We start from the raw sequence: 21,385 nt of genomic DNA, 5'->3' as shown, positions 1-21,385 counted from the left end.
GAGTATTTTCTTTTACTCATTTATTTTTTGTGCTGGTGCTGGAGTTTAAAATTGGAGTCTGTGTGCTGTCCTTTTATTTTATTTTATTTTGTAGGTTGTGGGGCTTGAACTCTGGGCCTGGGTGGCGTCCCTAAGCTCTTCAGCTCAAGGCTAGCACTCTGCCACTTGAGCCGCAGCACTACTTTGTTTTCTGGTGGTTAATTGTAGATAAGAGTCTCACAGACTTTCCTGCATGGTCTGTTTTGGAACCACGATCTTCAGATCTCAGCCTCCTGAGTAGCTAGGATTACAGTAGTGAGCCACCAGCACCCAGCTATTTTATTTTATTACATTATCACAGCTCCATTTCTGGCTTTTTGCTGGTTAATTGGAGATAAGAGTGTCATGGACTTTCCTGTCGGAGCTGGCTTTGTTATGCCCATGTCGCGAGAAGACCCCCAAGAAGACTACCGAGAGCCAGATGTCCTGAAATGCAAAAGCAAGGCTTTATTCAGGCGAGCTGCAACTCAGGCCTCGTCCTACCCACCGCCACAGCGGAGGTTAGGAGGAAGCCCCGAGCTGAGATTTCACAGAGCTTATAAAGGCAAAAACCCAAAGTTACAGCAATCAGGTGTTCAAGCAAGATTAGGATATGGGCACAAATCTGATTGGCTCAGGGCTCGAGGTATTCCGGGGCGGTTAGAGTTAAGCAGGGAGTATCCTGACTGGCTGGGCCCTAATAAGCTTGTCCTGCTAGCCGGGATAATTGGTGGCCTGGGTTACTCATAGTTTAAACAGACAACAAAAACGGGGGCTGCCTGAAAATGGGGTTTACTTTACCTCTTCAGCTTGAACTGTGGTCTTCAGAATTCAGACTCTTGAGTAGTTAGGATTACAGGCCTAATAAGCCTCCAGTGCCTTATCATTGCTTCTTTTTATAAAAATATTTTTCTTCCTGTTTGTCATCAGTAATGTTTTTCTCTCTAAAACCTCGAAACATCTAGACTTCAAATATAGTCACTTCTAAACTTTTTTGAGTGGGACTTTCAAATTATAATACTCTTTTAAATTATGGCACGGCATTACTATTTCCAGAAAGTAGTTGCTTTGGTAGTCAAAAATGAAATATATGCAGTGTAGGGTTTACTAATTTTCTGTCTTATGTTGAAAAGTCTCCCTGGCAAGGACTATTCTTTCGCTATGTGAATTATCTGACTTTTGGATTAAGAGATGTTTGGAAGGAATCATATACAGTAACCTGATGTTTTTAAGAGAGAATGTGTTGTTTTTAAGATATACATATTTTAGCTGTAGTACATCTTAAATGTATGCTTGAATACTATCTTAAATGTATTTTTTATTTAAGAAACTGAGCAAAATGTTCCCAAAGCAACAGAATTGGAAGATAAAAGCTTTGGGCCAGTTACAACAGCAAATAGTACGGAGCAGAACCAATTGACAAGTGTCTCCGATGTCAGAGAGAACAGTATTCCCCTAGAAGCAAATCTAACAAAAAGGTAAAACTGGAAAGAGTCTTTGACATTTAGTTTATCTTCTGTTTTCAGTTTCAGCTATAAGAATTTGATTTTAAGTTCTGTTACATTAAAAGATTGAAAACTCTCAGGTGTTGGTGGCTTATGCCTGTAAACGTAACGAATCAAGAGGCTGAACTCTGATTTCGGTTTGAAGATCCAGGCAGAAAAGGCCATACGACTCTTAAATTTAATTAACCACCTAAAAACTGGAGGCATCTTAAAGTGGTGGTAACCTGCAGCAAATGAGCTCAAGGACCAGTGCCAGGCCCTGAGTTCAAGCCCCACAACTGACAGAAAATAGATGAAAAACAGGTGAATTATATTATCCCAGATGCATCGAGTTCTAAAGTGAATTCCCTGGTTTCCTGATTTCCAATAATTAAATTTTCTTTCAGAAATGAAGAGGAAGAAGACAGAGCTGAGGTGGCTCAGGTTCTGTCGGTTACCTCAGTTGTTTCTCCTGAGACAGTTCCTCATACAGTTGGTTCGAGTTGGGGTCTTTGTGAGAATTCTATGGAAGAGACTTTGAGAAAAGGCTCTACTGGAGAAAGCATGCTCACATGTCATGCACCAGAGGTAAAAGAATGCAGACTATAACAAGGGGTAGCAAATATTTTTCCCCACTTTAAAATAAAAATTAAAGTATGATATACATACAATATACTTTGTTCTTTGTAGTTTAACATGGTTGCGCCAATATACAGATTCCTATAACCAATCCTTGAATAGTTTTAACACCTCAATAATTCCCTAGGTTTTTTTTTGTTTTGTTTTGTTTTGTTTTTGTTGTTGCTCTTGTTGTTTGTGGAGCTTGCACCAGGATCTGGGTGCTATTCCTGAGCTGTTTTGCTCAAGGTTAGCACTCTGCCACATGTGGCACTAATTCCAGTTTTTTGATGGTTAATGGAAATGAGTCTCACAGACTTTCTTACTTGGGCTGGCCTTGAACTGCAATCCTTTGATCTCAACCTCTTGAGTAGCTGTGATTACAGATGTGAGACATTGGCGCACAGCCTATTTTTTTTTTTGGTTGTTTTGTTTTTGTTTTAAAATAGTTCCCTTCTTTGCCTTTTCTTGGCTCTTGATCATCACTATATTTCCTGTAGTATCTTACCAAGAAAACACTGTGAACCGGGTGTTATGGCACATGCCTTTAGTCTTAGCTATTTGGGAAGGTCTTTGGGAGGCAGCAGGATCACAGAATTCAGGAATTTGAAGCCAGCATGGGTAACACAATAAAATAATACTATGGCTGGGTACCTGCGGCTTATGTCTCTAATCTTAGCTACTTAGGAGGCTGAGATCTAAGGATCGCAGTTTGAAGCCAGCCCGGGCAGGAAAGTTTGAAGTCTGTGAGACTACTATCTTTAGTTAAAAAACCAAGTGGTACTATGACTCAAGTGGTACAAAAAGAACAAAAAGAAGCTTCGGGACATTGCCCAAGCTCAGAGTTTGAGCTCCAGGACCAGCAAAAAAAAAAAAAAAAAAAAACCCAAAGAGGGCTGGGGATATGGCCTTAGTGGTAGAGTGCTTGCCTTGCATACATGAAGCCCTGGGTTCAATTCCTCAGCACCACATATACAGAAAATGGCCAGAAGTGGCGCTGTGGCTCAAGTGGCAGAGTGCTAGCCTTGAGCAAAAAAGAAGCCAGGGACAGTGCTCAGGCCCTGAGTCCAAGCCCCAGGACTGGCAAAAACAAAACAATACCAAAGAATATTATGATAATTTTTTTTTGGGGGGGGGGCCAGTCCTAGGCTGTGAACTCAGGGCCTGAGCACTGTCCCTGGCTTCTTTTTTGCTCAAGGCTAGCACTCTGCCACTTGAGCCACAGCGCCACTTCTGGCTATTTTCTGTATATGTGGTGCTGAGGAATCAAACCCAGGGCCTTATGTATATGAGGCAAGCACTCTTGCCACTAGGCCATATTCCCAGCCCCTATGATAAAATTTTAATTATTATCTCTGAAGCATAGTAATACAAAATGTACTCAGATTTCTTTTTTTTTTTTTTGCTAGTCCTGGAGCTTGAATTCAGGGCCTGAGCACTGTCCCTTGAGTTTCTTTTGCTCGATTCTAGCACTTGAGCCATAGCACTACTTCCAGCTTTTTCTGTTGATGTGGTACTGAGGAATTGAACCCAGAGCTTCATGCATGCTAGGCCAGCACTCTACCACCAAGCCACATTCGCAGCCCTGAGATTTGTTTTGAAGCTTACAGAATTTGTGTTTTTCATCTTAGTTCCTAAATCTGAGTTGTTTGTTTCACAGTGCTTATTGAGATGTCAGTACTCTGTGTCTGATATTGAAAGGTACTGGACAAAGTAGTGAGTGAATGGTAACTCATTTGGTAAGTGAGAGAGAATTTTGTAGGAGAATTGTCCTCTACATAGCCATATTAATCTGTGAATGTGGCCTAGGCATTCACATTTTCCTTAAAAGGCTCCCTAAATGGGAAAATGCTTGCTCTTGAGGAATAAGTATCAATTAGGGGTTAACGGGAGAGGAAATTGCATTATAAATAAGTAGATGTAGATCTAGGGTGCCCATGGCTTACAACTGTAATTCTAGCTACTCTGGAGTCTGAGATCTGAGGATTGCAGTTTGAAGCTAGCCTGAGCAGCAAAAAGTCTGTAAGATTCTTACTTCCAATGAACTACTAAAAAGCTGAAAGTAGATCTGTGGCTCAAGTGGTAGAGTATTAGCCTTGAGCAAAAAGAAGCTCAAGGATAGTGCCCACGTCCTGAGTTCAAGTCTCAGGACTGGCAAAGAAGAAAAGAAAGAAGGAAAGGAAGGAAGGAAAATAAGAAGTATGAAAGGATTGAAGGAAGGAAGGAAAATAAAATAGGTGTAGCATGTAAAAGAATGTGGTTAGACCTGAAATTGAAAATGTTGCTTGCAGACACAACATAGACTTTTTCTTTTCTTTTTTTTTTTTTTGCCAGTCTTGGACTCAGGGCCTGAGCTGATCACTGTCCCTGGCTTCTTTTTGTCAGTGCCAATTCTGCCCATTTTTTATATATGTGGTGCTGGGGAATTGAACCCTGGGCTTCATGTATACAAGGCGAGTACTCTTGCCACTAGGCCATATTCCCAGTCCCATAGAAAGACTTTTAAGACTTACCCCCAACTTGTAAATTTTTGCTTTTTATTTTCAATCTTTCTGAAAATTTTCAAGAATTTTAAGAAGTCACCCATACCTCTTTCTTATATTCATTAATTGTTAATAATTAGCCTCATTTGTTTTATTTTTCCTGTCTGGTCTTCATCTGTGTGGTTAGGTTGAAAGTTGTAAAAATACTTGCTCCATTTAAGTTTTATATATGCCTCTTAACTCATAAATAATGCATCTCTAATAAGAACAAGGACGTACCATTTTCATAGTCAATGTTACCATGCCATTTAGCATTGATGATTCAATAACATTATTCAGTAGGCAGTTTTCCATTAAATGTCTCCAGTTGTCTTTTTTTTTTTTTTTTTTTTTTTTGCCAGTCCTGGGCCTTGGACTCAGGGCCTGAGCACTGTCCCTGGCTTCTTTTTGCTCAAGGCTAGCACTCTGCCACTTGAGCCACAGCACCACTTCTGGCCGTTTTCTGTATATGTGGTGCTGGGGAATTGAACCCAGGGCCTCGTGTATACGAGACAAGCACTCTTGCCACTAGGCCATACCCTTAGCCCCTCCAGTTGTCTTAATCATGGCCATTATCCCCTTTTTGTTCTTAAAGTGAGGACCCCATATAATAGCTGCTACCTTACATTTAATGGTTATTTCTTCTTACTCTTCTCTAGTTGTAGGTAGTTCTTTTGTGTGAAGTTGGCACTTTTGATGGAGCTGGCTAGTCTGCAGTCTGAATATATTTTTGACTGTCTACTCATGTCCAATTCAGTTTTTTTTTTTTTTTTTGCCAGTCCTGGGGCTTGGACTCAGGGCCTGAGCACTGTCCCTGGCTTCTTCTTGCTCAAGGCTAGCACTCTGCCACTTGAGCCACAGCGCCACTTCTGGCCATTTTCTGTATATGTGGTGCTGGGGAATCGAACCTAGGGCCTCATGTATACGAGGCAAGCACTCTTGCCACTAGGCCATATCCCCAGCCCCCCAATTCAGTTTTTGTGCAAGATCTCTAAATAGTGATATCACGTCTTCCTCCTTTTTAGATCAGATCAAGTATATATACTGATATTACTGACATTAACTGATCACTTGACTAGCATATTGCCTTTCCAGTTACTTCATTATAAGGACATCTGTTCTATTTTGTACTAGTAATTTGGCCAGTGAGATCTAGCAATTTGTCATCCAATACTTTTGGTATCCATTGTTATATCTCTTTCCTGAATCAATTATCAACATTATTAGTTGCAAAATGAAAGTTTTGCAGTTTTAAGGACTAGAGAACTATAATTAGGATATTAGCAGTTTTGTGGGAAACAGACTTAAGGGAAGCATACTGGGAATAAGTGTTTATCGTCATTCACCTATCACCTGCTTATGGAGTGGCTGCTGTGCCAGCAGTGAGGAGTCAGTCTCTATTTTGACACGTCCAAAATCACCCTATAAAGTACACACTTAACCGTTTAGTTGGGATTCTTTCCATTTGTGTTTATTTCAGTGAACCATAAATTTATTAAGGCACAGTATTTCAAGGACATGGAGAATTATGTGTGTTTAAGATAAGTTAATAAGTTTTGAAACAGTAACTTTTTACTACATACTCAGTTTTTAGGAAAACTTTCAAACCTTACTCTTAATTTTTATGGCAGTGTGCACCACCTTGTATTCCAGAAGTCCAACAGGAGAATGTAACCAATCCTCAAGACCTAGCAGGTAAGACAGTCTGCTTCAGTGAAGCAGCCTGCTGCTGTTTTTATGCTTAACTGAAAAAAAATATAAAACTATTCTATTTTTCAGTCTATGGCAAATTTGAAATGTTTTGTGTATCGGCTTTGTTACTTAGAATTACAAATGTTTCTATGATATAGCATGCTTACCTTGTGATACTACTTCTCTGGAGTAGAGGCTATAAATGTAGTCTTTTAGTTATGACGATAAGTTGTCATGAGATTTCATTTTTTGAAAAGAATAATTTTGTGTCTTAGTTTTATTTTATTTTTAAACTTTTATAGTGAATCTGTTTACAAATATCCCTCAAGATGAAGATGATGAACAAACAGTCATTTTAACTCTGGTGGAAATCCCAGCCAGTGAAGCACAAGAATTTACTGGTGCTTCTGTGCAGTTAATGCCAAACCCTCTACTACCAGCACCCATACTGGTCAAATCGGGGAGTGCTGAAGGAAGAAGTGACTTGAGGTAAAGAATATAAAGCAAACTGATTAGGATGCTGATGTCGTTGGCTCACACCTGGGTTGGCTCCCTGAGAGGCGGAGACCTAGAGGATTGTGGTTTGAGGTGAGCTGGGAAGTTCACCAGACTCCATCTCCCAAAATAGCTTGAAGCAAGGTGCCAGTCAGTGGCTTACGCCTGTAATCCTAGCTACTGGCAAAGATTTTTCTCACATTTTAGGCTGTTTCCTTATTCTGTTGATTGTTTCTTTTTTTAAAAAAAATTAAGACTTTAAAAATTATTATAAAGGTGATATACAGAGGGGTTACATAAGTCATATATAAAGAGTACATTTCTTTTGAGCCAGTGTCGTCCCTTCCCTTGTCATTATTTCCTTTTTTTTCTTTATTTTATTTTGTTTTTGCCAGTTCTGGGGCTTGAACTTAGAGCCTGAGTGCTGTCCCTGAGCTTCTTTTGCTTAAGGCTAGCACTCTACCACATGAGCCACAGTGCCATTTCCGCCTTTTTCTGTTTATATGGTACTGAAGAATGGAATCTTGGGCATTCTAGGCAAGTACTCTACCACTAAGACATGTTCCCAGGCTGTGATTGTTTCTTTTTAATACAGTAGCTTTTTAGTGTATAATCACATTTGCTAATTCTTCATTTTGTTTTCAGGACCACTAGATTCCTACTTAGGAAGTGGATGCTTATTTTGAAGTATTTTTCCTGTGTTTTATTCCAGTACTTTGAAAATTTCAGATCTTACATTAAGATCTTTGATTCATTTTGAGTTAAATTTTGTACAGGGCATGATGAGGGGTTTAGTCTTAGTCTTTTTTTTTTTTTTTTTTTGCCAGTCCTGGGGCTTGGACTCAGGGCCTGAGCACTGTCCCTGGCTTCTTTTGCTCAAGGCTAGCACTCTACCTCTTGAGCCACAGCGCCCCTTCTGGCTTTTTCTATCTATATGGTGCTGAGGAATCGAACCCAGGGCTTCTTCATGTGTACAAAGCGAGCACTCTACCACTAGGCCATATTCCCAGCCCCTAGTCTTATAAGGTCTTATTACAAGTGAATATGCAGTTTTTCCAGCACTATTTGTCAAAGGTGCTGTTTTTGTTTTTCATGCATGTTGGATATAGATGGGTGGCTTTATTTCTGGGACCTCTATTGTATTTATTCTATATTTTTGTCTGTTTTATATGCTGATATTGTTACTATGGCTTTGTAGTACATTTCAAAATCAGGTATTGTGATAGATACCTCCAGCATTTTATTTGCTTAGGATTGCTTGGGCTGTTTGGGATATTTTTGTGTTGCCATACAAATTTTATAGTTGTCCTTTTCTTCTTTCTTTCTTTTTTTTTTTTTTTCTTTTCTTTGTGGGTCATGGGGCTTTAATGCAAGGTCTGGGTGATATCTTTGAGCTCTTTCGCTTAAGGCTAGTGCTCTACCACTTCAAGCCATAGCACCACTTCATGTTTTCTGGTGGTTGTGATAAGAGTCTCACAGACTTTCTGCCTGGGCTGGCTTTGAACCATGATCCTCAGATCTCAGCCTCTTGAGTAGCTAGGATTACAGGTGTGAGGTGTCTGTTGTGTTTTTCTTTTTCTATAAAGAATGTCATAGGTATTTTTTTGGAGATTGAATTAGATTTATAGATCACTTTTGGTAGTATGGCCATTGTAACAGTATTTGAGGTGCAGCTGGAGTTTGAACTGAACAGTGTGGCATTTGCTTGGCTTGCTTGTTTAGCTGGCTCTCTACCATTTGAATTACATTTCTAGCTGGACTTTTTTTTCCTGGAGATGGAGAATTGTGTAGTTTTCTGCCCTAGTTGACCTTGAACCATGTACTTCCAGGTTTCAGCTACCTGAGTAGCTAGGATTACAGATGTGAGCCACAGGTACCTGTCTAGAAGTAATTTTGGTATTTTTTTTTTTTTTTTTTTTTTTTTTTTTTGGTGCCAGTCCTGGAGTTTGAACTGGGCGTTGTCCCTCTTTTATTGTACTCAAGGCTAGCACTCTACTATTTGTTTTTTTTTTTTTTTTTTTTGGCCAGTCCTGGGCCTTGGACTCAGGGCCTGAGCACTGTCCCTGGCTTCTTCCCGCTCAAGGCTAGCACTCTGCCGCTTGAGCCACAGCGCCGCTTCTGGCCGTTTTCTGTATATGTGGTGCTGGGGAATCGAACCTAGGGCCTCGTGTATCCGAGGCAGGCACTCTTGCCACTAGGCTATATCCCCAGCCCCCGAGCACTCTACTATTTGAACCACAGCTTTACTCCCAGTTTTTCTTTAAAAGCAAATAAACTATATACATATATGCATATACAATTTTATTGTTATTAGGCATTGTTGGATTTCTTTTTTTTGGACCGTGTCACTCCTTTTTTTGCTTTCCCCTAGATTTCCCCTCCTTTCCCTGCCTACAAGTTCTAGCAGGTTTTTGTTGTTGTTGTTTTGTTTTGTTTTGACTAATTAGTAGTAAGAGTCTCATGGGACTTTCCTGCCTCGGCTGGCTTTGAACTGCAATCCTCAAGTCTCAGCCTCCTAAGTCTCTAGCATTATATATGTGAGCCACCACATATATAATATGTAATAAGTATAGGCACCACCTATGCGTTCTTTTAAAAAGTTTTTCATTTCTAGGCGATGGTGGCTCACCTGCAACCCTAGCTGTTCAGGAGGCTGAAATCTGAGAATTGCGGTTCAAAGTCAGCCCGGGCAGGAAAGTTCATGAGACTTTATCTGCAGTTAACTACCAGAAAACGGGTAGTAGTGCTGTGGCTCAATGTAGTAGAGCACTAGCCTTGAGCTGAAGAGCTTAGGGACAGTGCCCACCCAGGTCCAGAGTTCAAGCCCCACGACGGACACAAAGAAAAACAAAAAAGTTTTTCATTAGTATATATTAATCTCACAAAATATTGAGTTTCATTATGACATTTTTCATCTTTGTTCATTTCACCTCCATTTTTATATATTGTTGATATTTTCATTTGAATTCTTTATTGTAGAAGTATTAAGTTAACTTGACTATTAAAACAATTGTTTATCAAGTTTTATTAGAAATTTAAGCCTTATGTATTACGAAGGAACATTTTAGATTGCAAGTTTATTACTCGAATTTGACTCAAGGGGTAGAGTGCTTACCAAGCATGTGACCCTGAGTTCAATGACTAGCTCTAACACCCACCAAATAATAAAGAAAAGAAAATTTAATATTACTGATAAGAGAAATACTGTATATATACCTCAGATTTAATTCAATATTGTGTAATTTAAGTTGTGATTCTTTGGGTGTGAATGTACCTCAAGTTATCATTTTTATTTTATGGCCATTGCTTTACTGCTTTGAAGTTTTGGTTCTGCAGACTTGAATTTCATGAAAAACTTTCTGACTTCCTGGTTTTACATGTATGTTTTTCCTATGCAGTTTGAATTTACCAGTAACTTCCATTGTTCAAGATGCCACTTGTTTATCTAATTGTGGAAGAGATGACTCTGAAAAGCCTCCTGCTAATTTGGATCTTATATCTAGGAAGAGATTTCATTGCAGATATGATGAAAGTGATTATGTTCCTCCTGCCAAAAAATGTTCACTCCCTTCAGAAGCTGATTGTCAAGAACACACTTTTGAGGTAAGAGAACCATTAAGCAACTGAGATGGCAAATCACAACATAGCTGTTTCTATATTTCATTTGGTCTTTAGATCTTTGTATGTGTATATAAAATAATCATGTTGTTATGTTTTTTTTTTTTTTTTTGGCCAGTCCTGGGGCTTGAACTCAGGGTCTGAGCACTGTCCCTGACTTCTTTTTGTGTTAGGGTTGCTGCTCAGTTGATGTCGGGATTGTCCCTGAGGTAAATAGCATTTGGAAGCTCTGCCCCTTACAGTGCATTCAGGAACAGTTTAAATACTAGGAGCAATATCTTTTCATAAATGGTTGAGTTCTTATAAGATGTGTGGCCCTTTATAGGAAAGAAAGGAAGGAAGAGGACAATTTAATTTCAATTTTATTTACTAGGAGAATTTCTAAAATATTTTTCTTTTTTTTTTTTGGCCAGTCCTGGGCCTTGGACTCAGGGCCTGAGCACTGTCCCTGGCTTCTTCCCGCTCAAGGCTAGCACTCTGCCACTTGAGCCACAGCGCCGCTTCTGGCCGTTTTCTGTATATGTGGTGCTGGGGAATCGAACCTAGGGCCTAGTGTATCCGAGGCAGGCACTCTTGCCACTAGGCTATATCCCCAGCCCTCTAAAATATTTTTGTACATTTTTTACAAACAGGTGTGTTCAAAGGACTCAGATGTTTGTCGGGAAGCAGGTGAGTGAAAGAAACTTTACATGGCTGCAATTTACTAAGTACTTTAGACTTTTTACTTTGTTCTTCTGAATATTTCTAATGCATCTCACTTCTTTCTAAAAATAACACTTTTGTTATGAACAATTCTTTCTTGCTAAGGTTAGACCTTAGCACATTTATAGCCAAAGAAGCTCCTTTCATCCTGTAATTAATGGGGAAATTTGGCTTATATAGCTCAGTATTTGAATTTTATAAATTAGATGCTAAATAATTATTTTTTAAAAAGATCTCTATTAGCATACATTAGTTGTACAAGAGAGGTTCATTGTGCATTTCCATATATGCATACACTTGTTCTGTCCTTGCTATTTTGCTGGTCCTGGCGTTGAACTCAGGGCTGGTTTTCTACCACTTGATCCACAGCTCCACTTCCGGTGTTTATTTGTTTTATATTTTTGGTGACGAATTGGAGATAAGTATCTCATAGACTTTCCTACCTGGGCTGAATTTGAACTGTGATTCTCAGATCTCAGCCTCCTGAATAGCTAGGATTACAGGTGTGAGCCACCAGTGCCCAGCCACTTTTGTTATTTTGCTGGCTAATTGGAGCTAAGATTTTCTCAGACTCCTCTGCCTAGGTTTTATTCCAATCCTTAGATCTCATACTCCTGAGTAGCTAAGATTATACAAATGAGTTTTTATTTAGCAAATTCCTCATTATTTTGTCATACTTAATTTCTGCTTTGGCCTTTGTCTACTGTTTAGTTATGGAAAGGAAGTCTTTAGCTAGACTTGAGTATTAAAGAATCTGGGGGTTTGGCTTTTCAAAATACCATACATCCTCAGGAGTTACTACTTGTAATTTTGGGTTGATTTTGCTTCTTTTTTTGGCCAGTCCTGGGGTTTGAAGTCAGGGACTCAGCACTGTCCTTGGCTTCTTTTGCTCAAGGCTAGCACTCTTCCACTTGAGCCACAGCGTCACTTCTGGCTTTTTCTATATATATGGTGCTGAGGAATGGAACCCAGGGCTTCATGTATATGAGGCAAGCACTCTACCACTAGATCATATTCCCAGCTCCTGTATGGCCCTTATTCATTTCATTCATTCGTTTGTTTGTTTGTTTGTTTATTTATTTGCCAAGGCCAGCACTCTACCACTAGAGCCACAGTGCCATTTCCAGCTTTTTCTGTTTATGTGCTGCTGAGGAATTGAACCCAGGGTTTTATGTGTGCTAGGCAAGCACTTTATCAATAAGCCACATTCCCAGCACTTCTACATTTTTAAGGAGCCTTTTTTTTTAAGGAAATATTTTGCTATTTCACGGATTTTGTGGGGGGAAAGGGGAGGACATATCATATCAAACAGGAATAGGGCTATTTTATATATTGATTTATTTTGCAGAAGCTGTTGTCATAGCTTTTATCTAGATATTCTTTTTAAAAAATTTCTAACTAGATATTTTTAATCCAATTAGCTCCCCTAATTATAATTTAGCCTTCTCTTACTAAAGGAGTGCTGTAATGAATACTATGTTTTTTTTTCTTTCAAGTATTGCAGTTGAATTGAGTGTGTTTATTTTGATATAATGACTTGCTCTTTTTTTTCTTAAGGGGTGTCTTACAAGGGGAAAGGCATTTTTTCTGCCTCAGGAAGCACACATACAACTCAAGAACCTCAAAAAGAACAACTGGAGCCAACTTTTCAGAATACAGGATCTATTCCATATGACAATATAAGAGATCTTTGTGCAGAAAGGAGCATGGTTCAGTTGCCTCAAGATGAAATGATTGTGTCTGATAAAGAAGAAAGAACTAATACTGCTTCTAAATCTGAACAGATAGATAAAGGAGCATTGCCTTCAAAAGCCCCACTATCCAGGTATCGTGAGCAACTCTTTAATAAGTGTCCCCCTGAGTCATTCATTAAGTACAGCCTAGATGAAATGGACATTATAAAGTTCAGTACTGAGTTTGGTGTCTTATAAATATATCCTTCATCAACAATGTAAAGGGAAGACACTTTGGCAAAGAAAACACAATAGTGTTCCAGATAAATGCATTCCATAAGTAAATGCATTGAAGCTTTGGCTATTTTAGATAGATAATCCTTAGAAGGTATGGTACCCTCTTTTGCATATTGTCCAGCAATTATTTTTATTATTTTATATTTTGTTATATATTAGAAACTAATGTAACATGTGGATGATGTAAAATGAAGAGCTAGTGTCAGAGACAGTTCTCAAAGTTTTTTAAAATTAAATTTCCAAATAATCCTTAATTTTCTTCCCTTGAACTATACTAATGAGGTACACCATGGCTTTCTTTCCATACAAATAAATGGAATTTAGGCCTAAAGTCAACTTTTTCCATAGTTTTTTTCATACTCCAGAAACCAATCTTGTGAGTTATCAACAATTCTTGGCTTATTAGCAGTGTTAAAACTGTAAACTGATGAGTTGCAGGGGCTGGTATGCACTGGTATCCACTAAGATAAAGGACATGTGCATCTTAAACAGTCGTATGTAATCACAATGTATTGTTTTGGTTATCTAGCTTTCATGAAGTCCTGTCTTTATGTGCTAAAAATAGTATGAAAGAAGGATGGGGGGTTGGGAGTTATGCTAGTACTAGAGCTTGAACTCCTCTTGTTCTCTCTCGGCTGTTTTTGCTCAAGACTGGCATCCTACCACTTGGAACTATACCTCTAGTTCCCACAGTGAGATCCTCCGTCCAAAAACAAAACAAAACAAAAAACAAGAAAGAAAGAAAAAAACATTTGTCTTACTAGATATTCTTGAATATTTTTATGTTTGTATTTTTTAGACCTGGTAGAAGACCCCTGGGATTTTTGTCTTTAATATGTCCAAAGAATAGTGTGGAGCCTGATGAATCTACTCAGTTACATAGTAAGAAGCGCCTAAAACCTATTATACCTATATCAAGACGAAATTTGAAAAGGTCGAGTACACTTAAAGAAGACCACAAAAAACATCAAGAGTCCTCCAATGTGCTTACAACTGTTAATACTCAGTCCCAGAATACTGGCAGTTTAGCAGCTCAGGTATGTGGTAACTCCTATGTTTGATTGTTAAAATGAGTTGCATATAATACTTACCTAGAGAAAACCTGGTATTTTTATTTTCATTTGGTTATCAGAAATTACTTCATAGCAACTTCTATCCATTTCTTCCTTATCAAAACCTCAGTCAGAAGAAAATAAAGGTACTGTATTGAGTTAGAAAGTTAGAGCTAGCTTCCCACAGAACCATTGAACTAGCCATCAATGGACACTTAATTGCTGGTCCTTTAACGCAAAGAATCATGGAACTCGGAAGCAAAATGAAGCACTGTGTGCATTTTATTTGCACTAGGAAAATATCCTAATTCTCTTAAGAATTCAGGAGCCATAAAACTAGGATTTGTATGTATTTCACTTCTGTCCACTAAATGCAAATATTAAGCAGCGAGCCTGTGTCTATGACCTATCATTGCCAAATAACGTTTCAGGACAGTTGTACTTCCCAGCAGTGTGGCAGTGCCAGGCTAATGATGCCCGTGCTTACATTATCTAGATAGAAGTGCTTCCTCTTAATTCCAGTTTCTACCAAATACGGTGGAGGAGGAGTGGAAATACCATTTCATTAGTTTCATTCGCATTTCATTGCTTATTCTGCACTTGTTTTTTTTCTTTTGTATGGTTACTTTCCCTTGTGGTTTTGTTCATATATTTTTATTGATTTATTTTTTATTTATAGCTTGTGTTTAGGGTTTTATAGGGTGTATAGGGTTTGTGTATAGGGTTTTATATGCCTGTAAGCCCAGCAATTGGAAGGCTATCAGGAGGAGCTGAGGGTTTTTTTTTTTTTTTTTTTTTTGGTGCTGGGGCTAGGGCTTGAACTCAGAGCTTGGGTGCTGTCCCTGAGCTCTTTCACTGAAGGCAAGCACTACCATTTTGAGCCACAGTGCTATTCTGGTTTTCTGGTGATTAATTGTGTATTGTATATATAAGAGTCTCACAGACTTTCTTGCCCAGGCTGGCCTTTGAACCATTATCCTCAGATCTTAGCCTCCTGAGTAGCTAGAATTACAGGCATGAGCCACCAGCTCCTGGCTAGCATTATTTTGATGATTACATAGGATTTCATTATTTGGTTGTACCATCTTGTATTATTTGTCTTCCATTCATAGGCATTTAGGTTGTCTATAACTATTTGAAGTAATGTGTCAGGTCTGGGGGTAGGGGGTATATAGCTTGCCTAGCATGCTTGAGTCCCTGGCTTTGATCCAGAGTTGATGTAAAGTTTTATTAGTATTCGGGGCACGGCTGAAATATAAAGTGTTTGCCCAGCATGAATGGGGCTCTGCAAAGCAACAACAAAATATGTTAATAGCTAACTTGGAAATGAATCATTTTGCACATATATCCATAGTCCTAGAAATGAATTGTTTAGTGAAAAGCAGTGATTATTCTTTAGGTAATTACTGCCTGATTATTTTCCAGGGAAAATGTATCAGTTTCTATGCTTAGGGTCTCTTTTTCTCACACTAATGTGTTAACAGTCCTTTTCTCTTTTGAGTCCTTATGGAGTTTTTTTTTTAATAACTACATATTCTTAACTATGTGAGATTGATCGTGTCTGAGTCATTTGTGTTGTATTTCTGTAAAACACCTGTTCATGTCATTTGACAAAATGGGCTATCTTTTTCTTTTCGATTTGTAGTTACTATGGGTGAAAACACCCACTTCTGACACAGGTTACAGCTTTAATCCCAAACATGTCATTTGTTTTTGATTTTATAGATGCTTTTGCCATGCAGACATTTTTTGCTTTTATTTAGGTGAATTTAGGAATCTTTTTTCTGATGGCTCTGACTTCAGGTCATTTGAAAAGATACCCTCTCCTCTTCACCTAGGATAAATAAAAGTGATTTACTGGGCTGGGGATATGGCCTAGTAGCAAGAGTGCTTACATCGTAAACGTGAGGCCCTGGGTTCAATTCCCCAGCACCACATATATAGAAAATGGCCAGCAGTAGTGCTGTGGCTCAAGTAGCAGAGTGCTAGCCTTGAGCAGAAAGAAGCCAGGGACAATGCTCAGGCCCTGAGTCCAAGCCCCAGGACTAGGCCCCCCCCCGCCCCCCCGGCAAAAAAAAGAGTGATTTACCTTTTACATTATAGTCGGTTTTACTATTTTAATGTCATTTAAGTCTTTGACTCATTTAGAATTTATTTTTATTTAACATGTAACTTTTATCAGACACTATTTCCATATGTAGCGAGATTGTTTATACCAGTGTTGGTTCCTGTGTCACTAAGTAGCTATCTTATTTTTTTTCTTGATGGTACTATTGTTTCAATTCAGATCCTCATGCCTGTTAGATGAGTGCTCTACCACTTGAGCCACAATGCCAGCAATTTTTCTTTTTACAGATTTATGATTGTGATAATCTTTAATATAGCATCTCTTTGATTTATGCTGTTTCCTTTGAGCACTATTCTCTTTCATGTGTCACTTTGTTTTTATACCAGATTAAATGTTTTAATTTTATAGATTTCAGAATGTTTTAGCTGGTTGACAGTGGCTCAGACTTATAATTCTAACTGTTCAGGAGGCTGAGATCTGAGGATCAAAGTTCGAAGCCAGGCAGTGCAGAAAAAGTCCGCGAGATTCTTATATCCAGTAAACCACCAAAAAGTTGGAAGTAGAGATATGGCTCAAGTAGTAGAGCTTTGGTCTTCACTGGAAAAAGGCATACAGAGTACAATGAGAATATTGAAAAGGGTGACACTGATCAAGATATATTGTCTTCATAACCTGCTTCATTATTTAACAACTCCTTTGTACACCTACTTAAAGATAATAAAAAGAAACGGAGGAGGTAACAAGTTTGATAAGAAATGTACTCCCTACCGTACGTATGAAACTGTAATCCCTCTGTACATTACTTTGGTGATAAATAAATAAATTAAAAAAGATAATAAAAGAAGTGTAATCAGATACACAGTTTTTGTTTTTGTATGTTTCGAAAAATTAATTGAAATTAAGGTGCAGTAGGTTATCATAGATACACTATAACACTGAGTCACCTGTTACAGTATAATATATTTAGGTTGCATCCAATTTTATTATTATAACTAATGCTACAAATATTCTTGAAATACTATGTTTAGGACTATATATCTTTTTTTTCCCTCTCCAGGACTGTGGATTAAACTTAGGGCTTTGTGCATGCTAGGCGATCACATACCACTGTGCTACATCCCTAGCCCTCACTAGTAATAGTTATATAAATATTTATACAATATTTATTTTTGTTACCTTTTTAGGTTTCTAGTGATCAACCCTCACTAAAAGGAGAATGTAAAAGTGGCCAAAAACGGGCACCTGAAGATGAGCCACCCACAGTCTCAGAATATTTCTTTGGTGATATATTCATTGAAATGGATGAAATAGTATAAAATAATTGGTTTTGTTTTTTTCTTTCTTTTTTAAGCTTGGGAGTTTTAGAGTCAATGCAGTACTGAGAAAAACATATCACTGTCTATTTTAACTTAGGTTAATTTTGAATATATAGTAAGCTTCGTTGGAAGCTTTTGTAATCAGTGAAAAATATTGCTGAATTTTATTTTGATTGATTCAGCATTTTGGAAATTAGCAAGTAATTAAGACTGCTGTCTTTGCCGGGCGCAGGTGGCTCACTCCTGTAATCCTAGCTACTCAGGAGGCTGCTATTTGAGGATCACGTTTCAAAGCGAGCCTGGGCAGGAAAGTCTATTGAGACTCATCTACAATTAAGCACCAAAAAGCCCGGAAGTGGAGCTGTGGCTCATGTGGTAGAGCACTAGCCTTGAGCAGAAAAGCTCAGGGACAGTGCCCAGGCCCTGAGTTCAACCCCAGGACCAGCACACACACAAAAAAAAAAGACTGCTCTTTTAGACAGAAATAGCAACTCTTGTTTACATTTTGACTCTTCCTATAATGGAGCATATGGACCTATGGGAATGTTGTGAATACGTGTATACATCACAGCCCTGACATATTTGGCGTTTGATTGTATTTAATGTGTAGTGAACTTCTTTTGTAAACTTTTTGTTTTTAATTTGCTTTCTGGAGATATGTTGAAGTCCTTTTCAGTTGCCTGTAAGGACACAAAAGCAGATTGAAACTCCATTTTAGCATGACAGAGTTAGAAATTTTCCTATTGTCAGCTATTTGTGTGACTGAGAATACGTATTTTTCTAATTCTTGGTGATACAACATTACTAACTGGATAGGCAGTACTTAAATTTATTTATAAGATAGCAGATCAAAGAGCTTTATTTATTTAAAATTTTCTTATTTTAAAGGATATTCAGTTTAATTTTCACGTCTCAGATTGTGGGTAAAGAACTGTTAACAATTAATGTTTGTCTTCTTTTCCTTCTTTAATTTTAAAGATAATTAAAATGAGCCAGGTGCTGGTAGCTCACGCCTGTAACCCTAGCTACTCAGGATGCTGAGATCTGAGGATCATGATTTGAAGCCAGCTGTGCCAGGAAAGTCTGTGAGACTCTTATCTCCAATTAAACCAACAAAAAGCTGGAAATGGAGCTGTGGCTCAAGTGGTAGAGCGCTAGCCTTGAGCATAAAAGCTCAGCCCCATGACTGGCACCAAAAAAAAAAAAAAAGAAAAAAACAAAGGAAAAGCTAAAAAGATTTTATAATGTCAGTGATTATCATCAATATGAATTTAAGTGTTTAATAATTTTGAGATTTGCTGATTTACGTATATAATCTACATGTGTGTACATATAGATGTATGAAATCTACCCAAGTAAAATTTTCAGTTCAATGAAAATTTCTCAAAGAGCATATTTATTTTGGATTTAGTTGAAAAATCCTTTGATACATTGGTTTGGGAGTTGGAAACTTTTTTTTTTTTTCTGAAACATATTTGGGGGGTAATAGACACAACAGTCCAGTGCTTTTAGTCCTTCAGTAGCATGTGAAAGCAGAGTACTTCACTAACTAGCGACACCTGTATTGTGTGTTAAATTTGATTCCTCCCCTCAACAGTATTTTTTTTTAAACCACAAGGTGCTGCTGTCTTTATGTATGAGTTACTTGTTATTGAAGTTGTCAGTTGTGCCTAAAAGCTATGGAATGCATTATGAAATCATCAGTATTTCAAATGGGAAAACATTTTAAACTGAAAATTTTAGCATTTGTATATTGAACAAGTGGTTGGCCAGTTTTCTCAAGTTCTTTAGTAAAAGAGGATATGATTCAGCAGGTATAATAGAGATGCAAATTGGTTGAAATCTGGGATTAGAACATTATTTTTTTATTGATTGCCTTCTAGTGAAATTTATGGTATTTGGGGTTTTTTTTTTGTCACGAAGGGGCAGCTTATAAATCTGGGTGGAACTAATAAATATACATTTATCACATGTGACTTATGTCACAAAAATCACGATAGTAAATCACTTTGCTATTTTAATACAGGTTTTGTAAAATTGAAACAACTTGTTTTGATTAATTATATCAGTAATGTCAGTTGGAATATTAGGTTGCTATGACTAAACTATTGTTTATCCCTTTATAGTATTTTTTTTTCTTTGTCCACTTGTCTCTTGTTCATATACAATAAACCAATTTTCTGGTTTTTTGAAGATGCAACTTCTTACTGCATCAAGAATACAGGGCTATTCATTGTTCAGAGAATCAATTAGTCAACAGATTTTCCTATTGTTAGATCATTAAAACAGATCTTTGGAGAAAGAGAAGCTTAATCAGTATATTCACCTTGCAAGGTAGAAGAGATTTGTTAAGTCTAATTGATGCAAGGAAGATGTTGCAAATAATTTATTTTATAAATCTTAAAAGAGATGTGATTTAAAGTCTTTATCTTTTCTTGTCCTTTTCTCCTGAACACTTAGATCCAAGTGACCAATGTAATGGTTTAAAAGTCTATAATTGTTGATAAGTGATTGACGCACAGATGAAAAGATTAGTATCTACTGTTTACCACCATATTAAATAGAAGTGACCATGTATAGTAACTTGCTTGACGACATCTTTGACAAAAGAAGCAATACCTGTCATTTGTAAATTTTCTTGTTCTAAAGAAAGCCGTTATGTTCTATAGATATAAATTATGTAAATAAAAGTTATTTTATACCACTTGTTGTGTTTTCTTTTTAAATAACTGAACGTATTTTCTTAGCTAACTGGTGACTTTTTAAACATGTAGTCTGTACTTTGTATAAAAGTATAACTGGAGGAATTTATTCATAACAAGAATTTAATAAAGTTATTTTGATTTTGCAAGAATAAGAAGTGACTTCCTTACACATTTGAAATATTGCTTGCTTTTTGTTTTTTCCTTCCTTATGTAATGAAATTTAATATATAAGAACCAAGCACAGACCAGCACCAATGGCTCATGCATATATATAATCCTAGCTACCCGCGCTGAGATAAGAGGATTGCAGTTTGCCAACTTGGCAGAAAAGCCCCTGTACGACTCACATTCAAATTTACCATCACAGACCCCGAAGTGGAGGTTTGTCTCACATGGTAGAGCACCAGCCTTGAGTGTTAAAAACCAAGTGAGAGCACAAATGCCCGAGTTTCAAGCCGTATGTAACAAGCACAGCCATGTGCACGCCCTCCAGACTGTCCTCCCCATGTGCCTTGTTTTCTCTGTGGAGAGAGAAGTGGGGGGCACTTTATTCCTGGATATAACATAGAAGTCCATTGCTGGCCATTCCCCCTCCCCACCCCCCCATTCCAGCAGTTTCTCCTTGTGTCTCTCGGCACCAGGGGTGGCCACTGAGCCCAACAGTTGACCACAAATCTTTGTTGACAGGAGTGTTTGTGGAGACTGAAGTAGAGTGGGGGTTCGCTACAATGAAACGGGGTCCCAAGAGGGGATTTCTGGTTCCCCCAAGAGTCCATAACACAGTCTCCAGCTACAAGATGACAAAAAGTCGGATTTATTGCAGAAGTAAAAAGTGAACCGACCGGCCTTGGTCACAGCCCAGACTTGGAAGCCGGCCTTGGTCACAGCCCAGACTTGGAAGCCGGCCTTGGTCACAGCCCAGACTTGGAAGCCGAAACTGCCGACCACGTGTGCAGGATCAGGGCCCAGACTCGGGAGCTGGGAAGGCCCGCATGTGTGCTGGAACCGCGTGACCATGTGGCCTTCCAGCCTGGTTATAAGGCAAACATCACAGACACACTTGCCACACGCAGGCGGCCAATGAGGATACAGCACTTAGAGAGCATGGCAGGCCGCAAGCAGGTG

At 38.2% G+C, this 21,385-nt stretch overlaps 1 protein-coding gene across 1 annotated transcript in view; it reads left to right on the top strand.

Annotated features, from left to right (window-relative positions):
- Positions 1-17,864, top strand: part of Bdp1 (B double prime 1, subunit of RNA polymerase III transcription initiation factor IIIB) — an 81,588-nt gene extending 63,724 nt beyond the window's left edge. Inside the window, exons 31-39 of the mRNA XM_048368500.1 lie at positions 1,346-1,496; positions 1,910-2,090; positions 6,274-6,337; positions 6,637-6,823; positions 10,228-10,432; positions 11,080-11,116; positions 12,707-12,974; positions 13,919-14,156; positions 17,424-17,864. Coding sequence (XP_048224457.1) covers positions 1,346-1,496; positions 1,910-2,090; positions 6,274-6,337; positions 6,637-6,823; positions 10,228-10,432; positions 11,080-11,116; positions 12,707-12,974; positions 13,919-14,156; positions 17,424-17,555 — 1,463 coding nt within the window. The 3' untranslated portion in view covers positions 17,556-17,864. The remainder of the gene's footprint in view (positions 1-1,345; positions 1,497-1,909; positions 2,091-6,273; positions 6,338-6,636; positions 6,824-10,227; positions 10,433-11,079; positions 11,117-12,706; positions 12,975-13,918; positions 14,157-17,423) is intronic.
- The last annotated feature ends 3,521 nt before the right edge of the window (positions 17,865-21,385 follow it).

The sequence above is a fragment of the Perognathus longimembris genome, chromosome 19 (genome assembly GCF_023159225.1).
Source record: "Perognathus longimembris pacificus isolate PPM17 chromosome 19, ASM2315922v1, whole genome shotgun sequence".
Lineage (NCBI taxonomy): Eukaryota > Metazoa > Chordata > Mammalia > Rodentia > Heteromyidae > Perognathus > Perognathus longimembris.
Note: the sequence above shows the minus strand (reverse complement) of the source record. Positions and strands in the feature narration are given on the sequence as shown.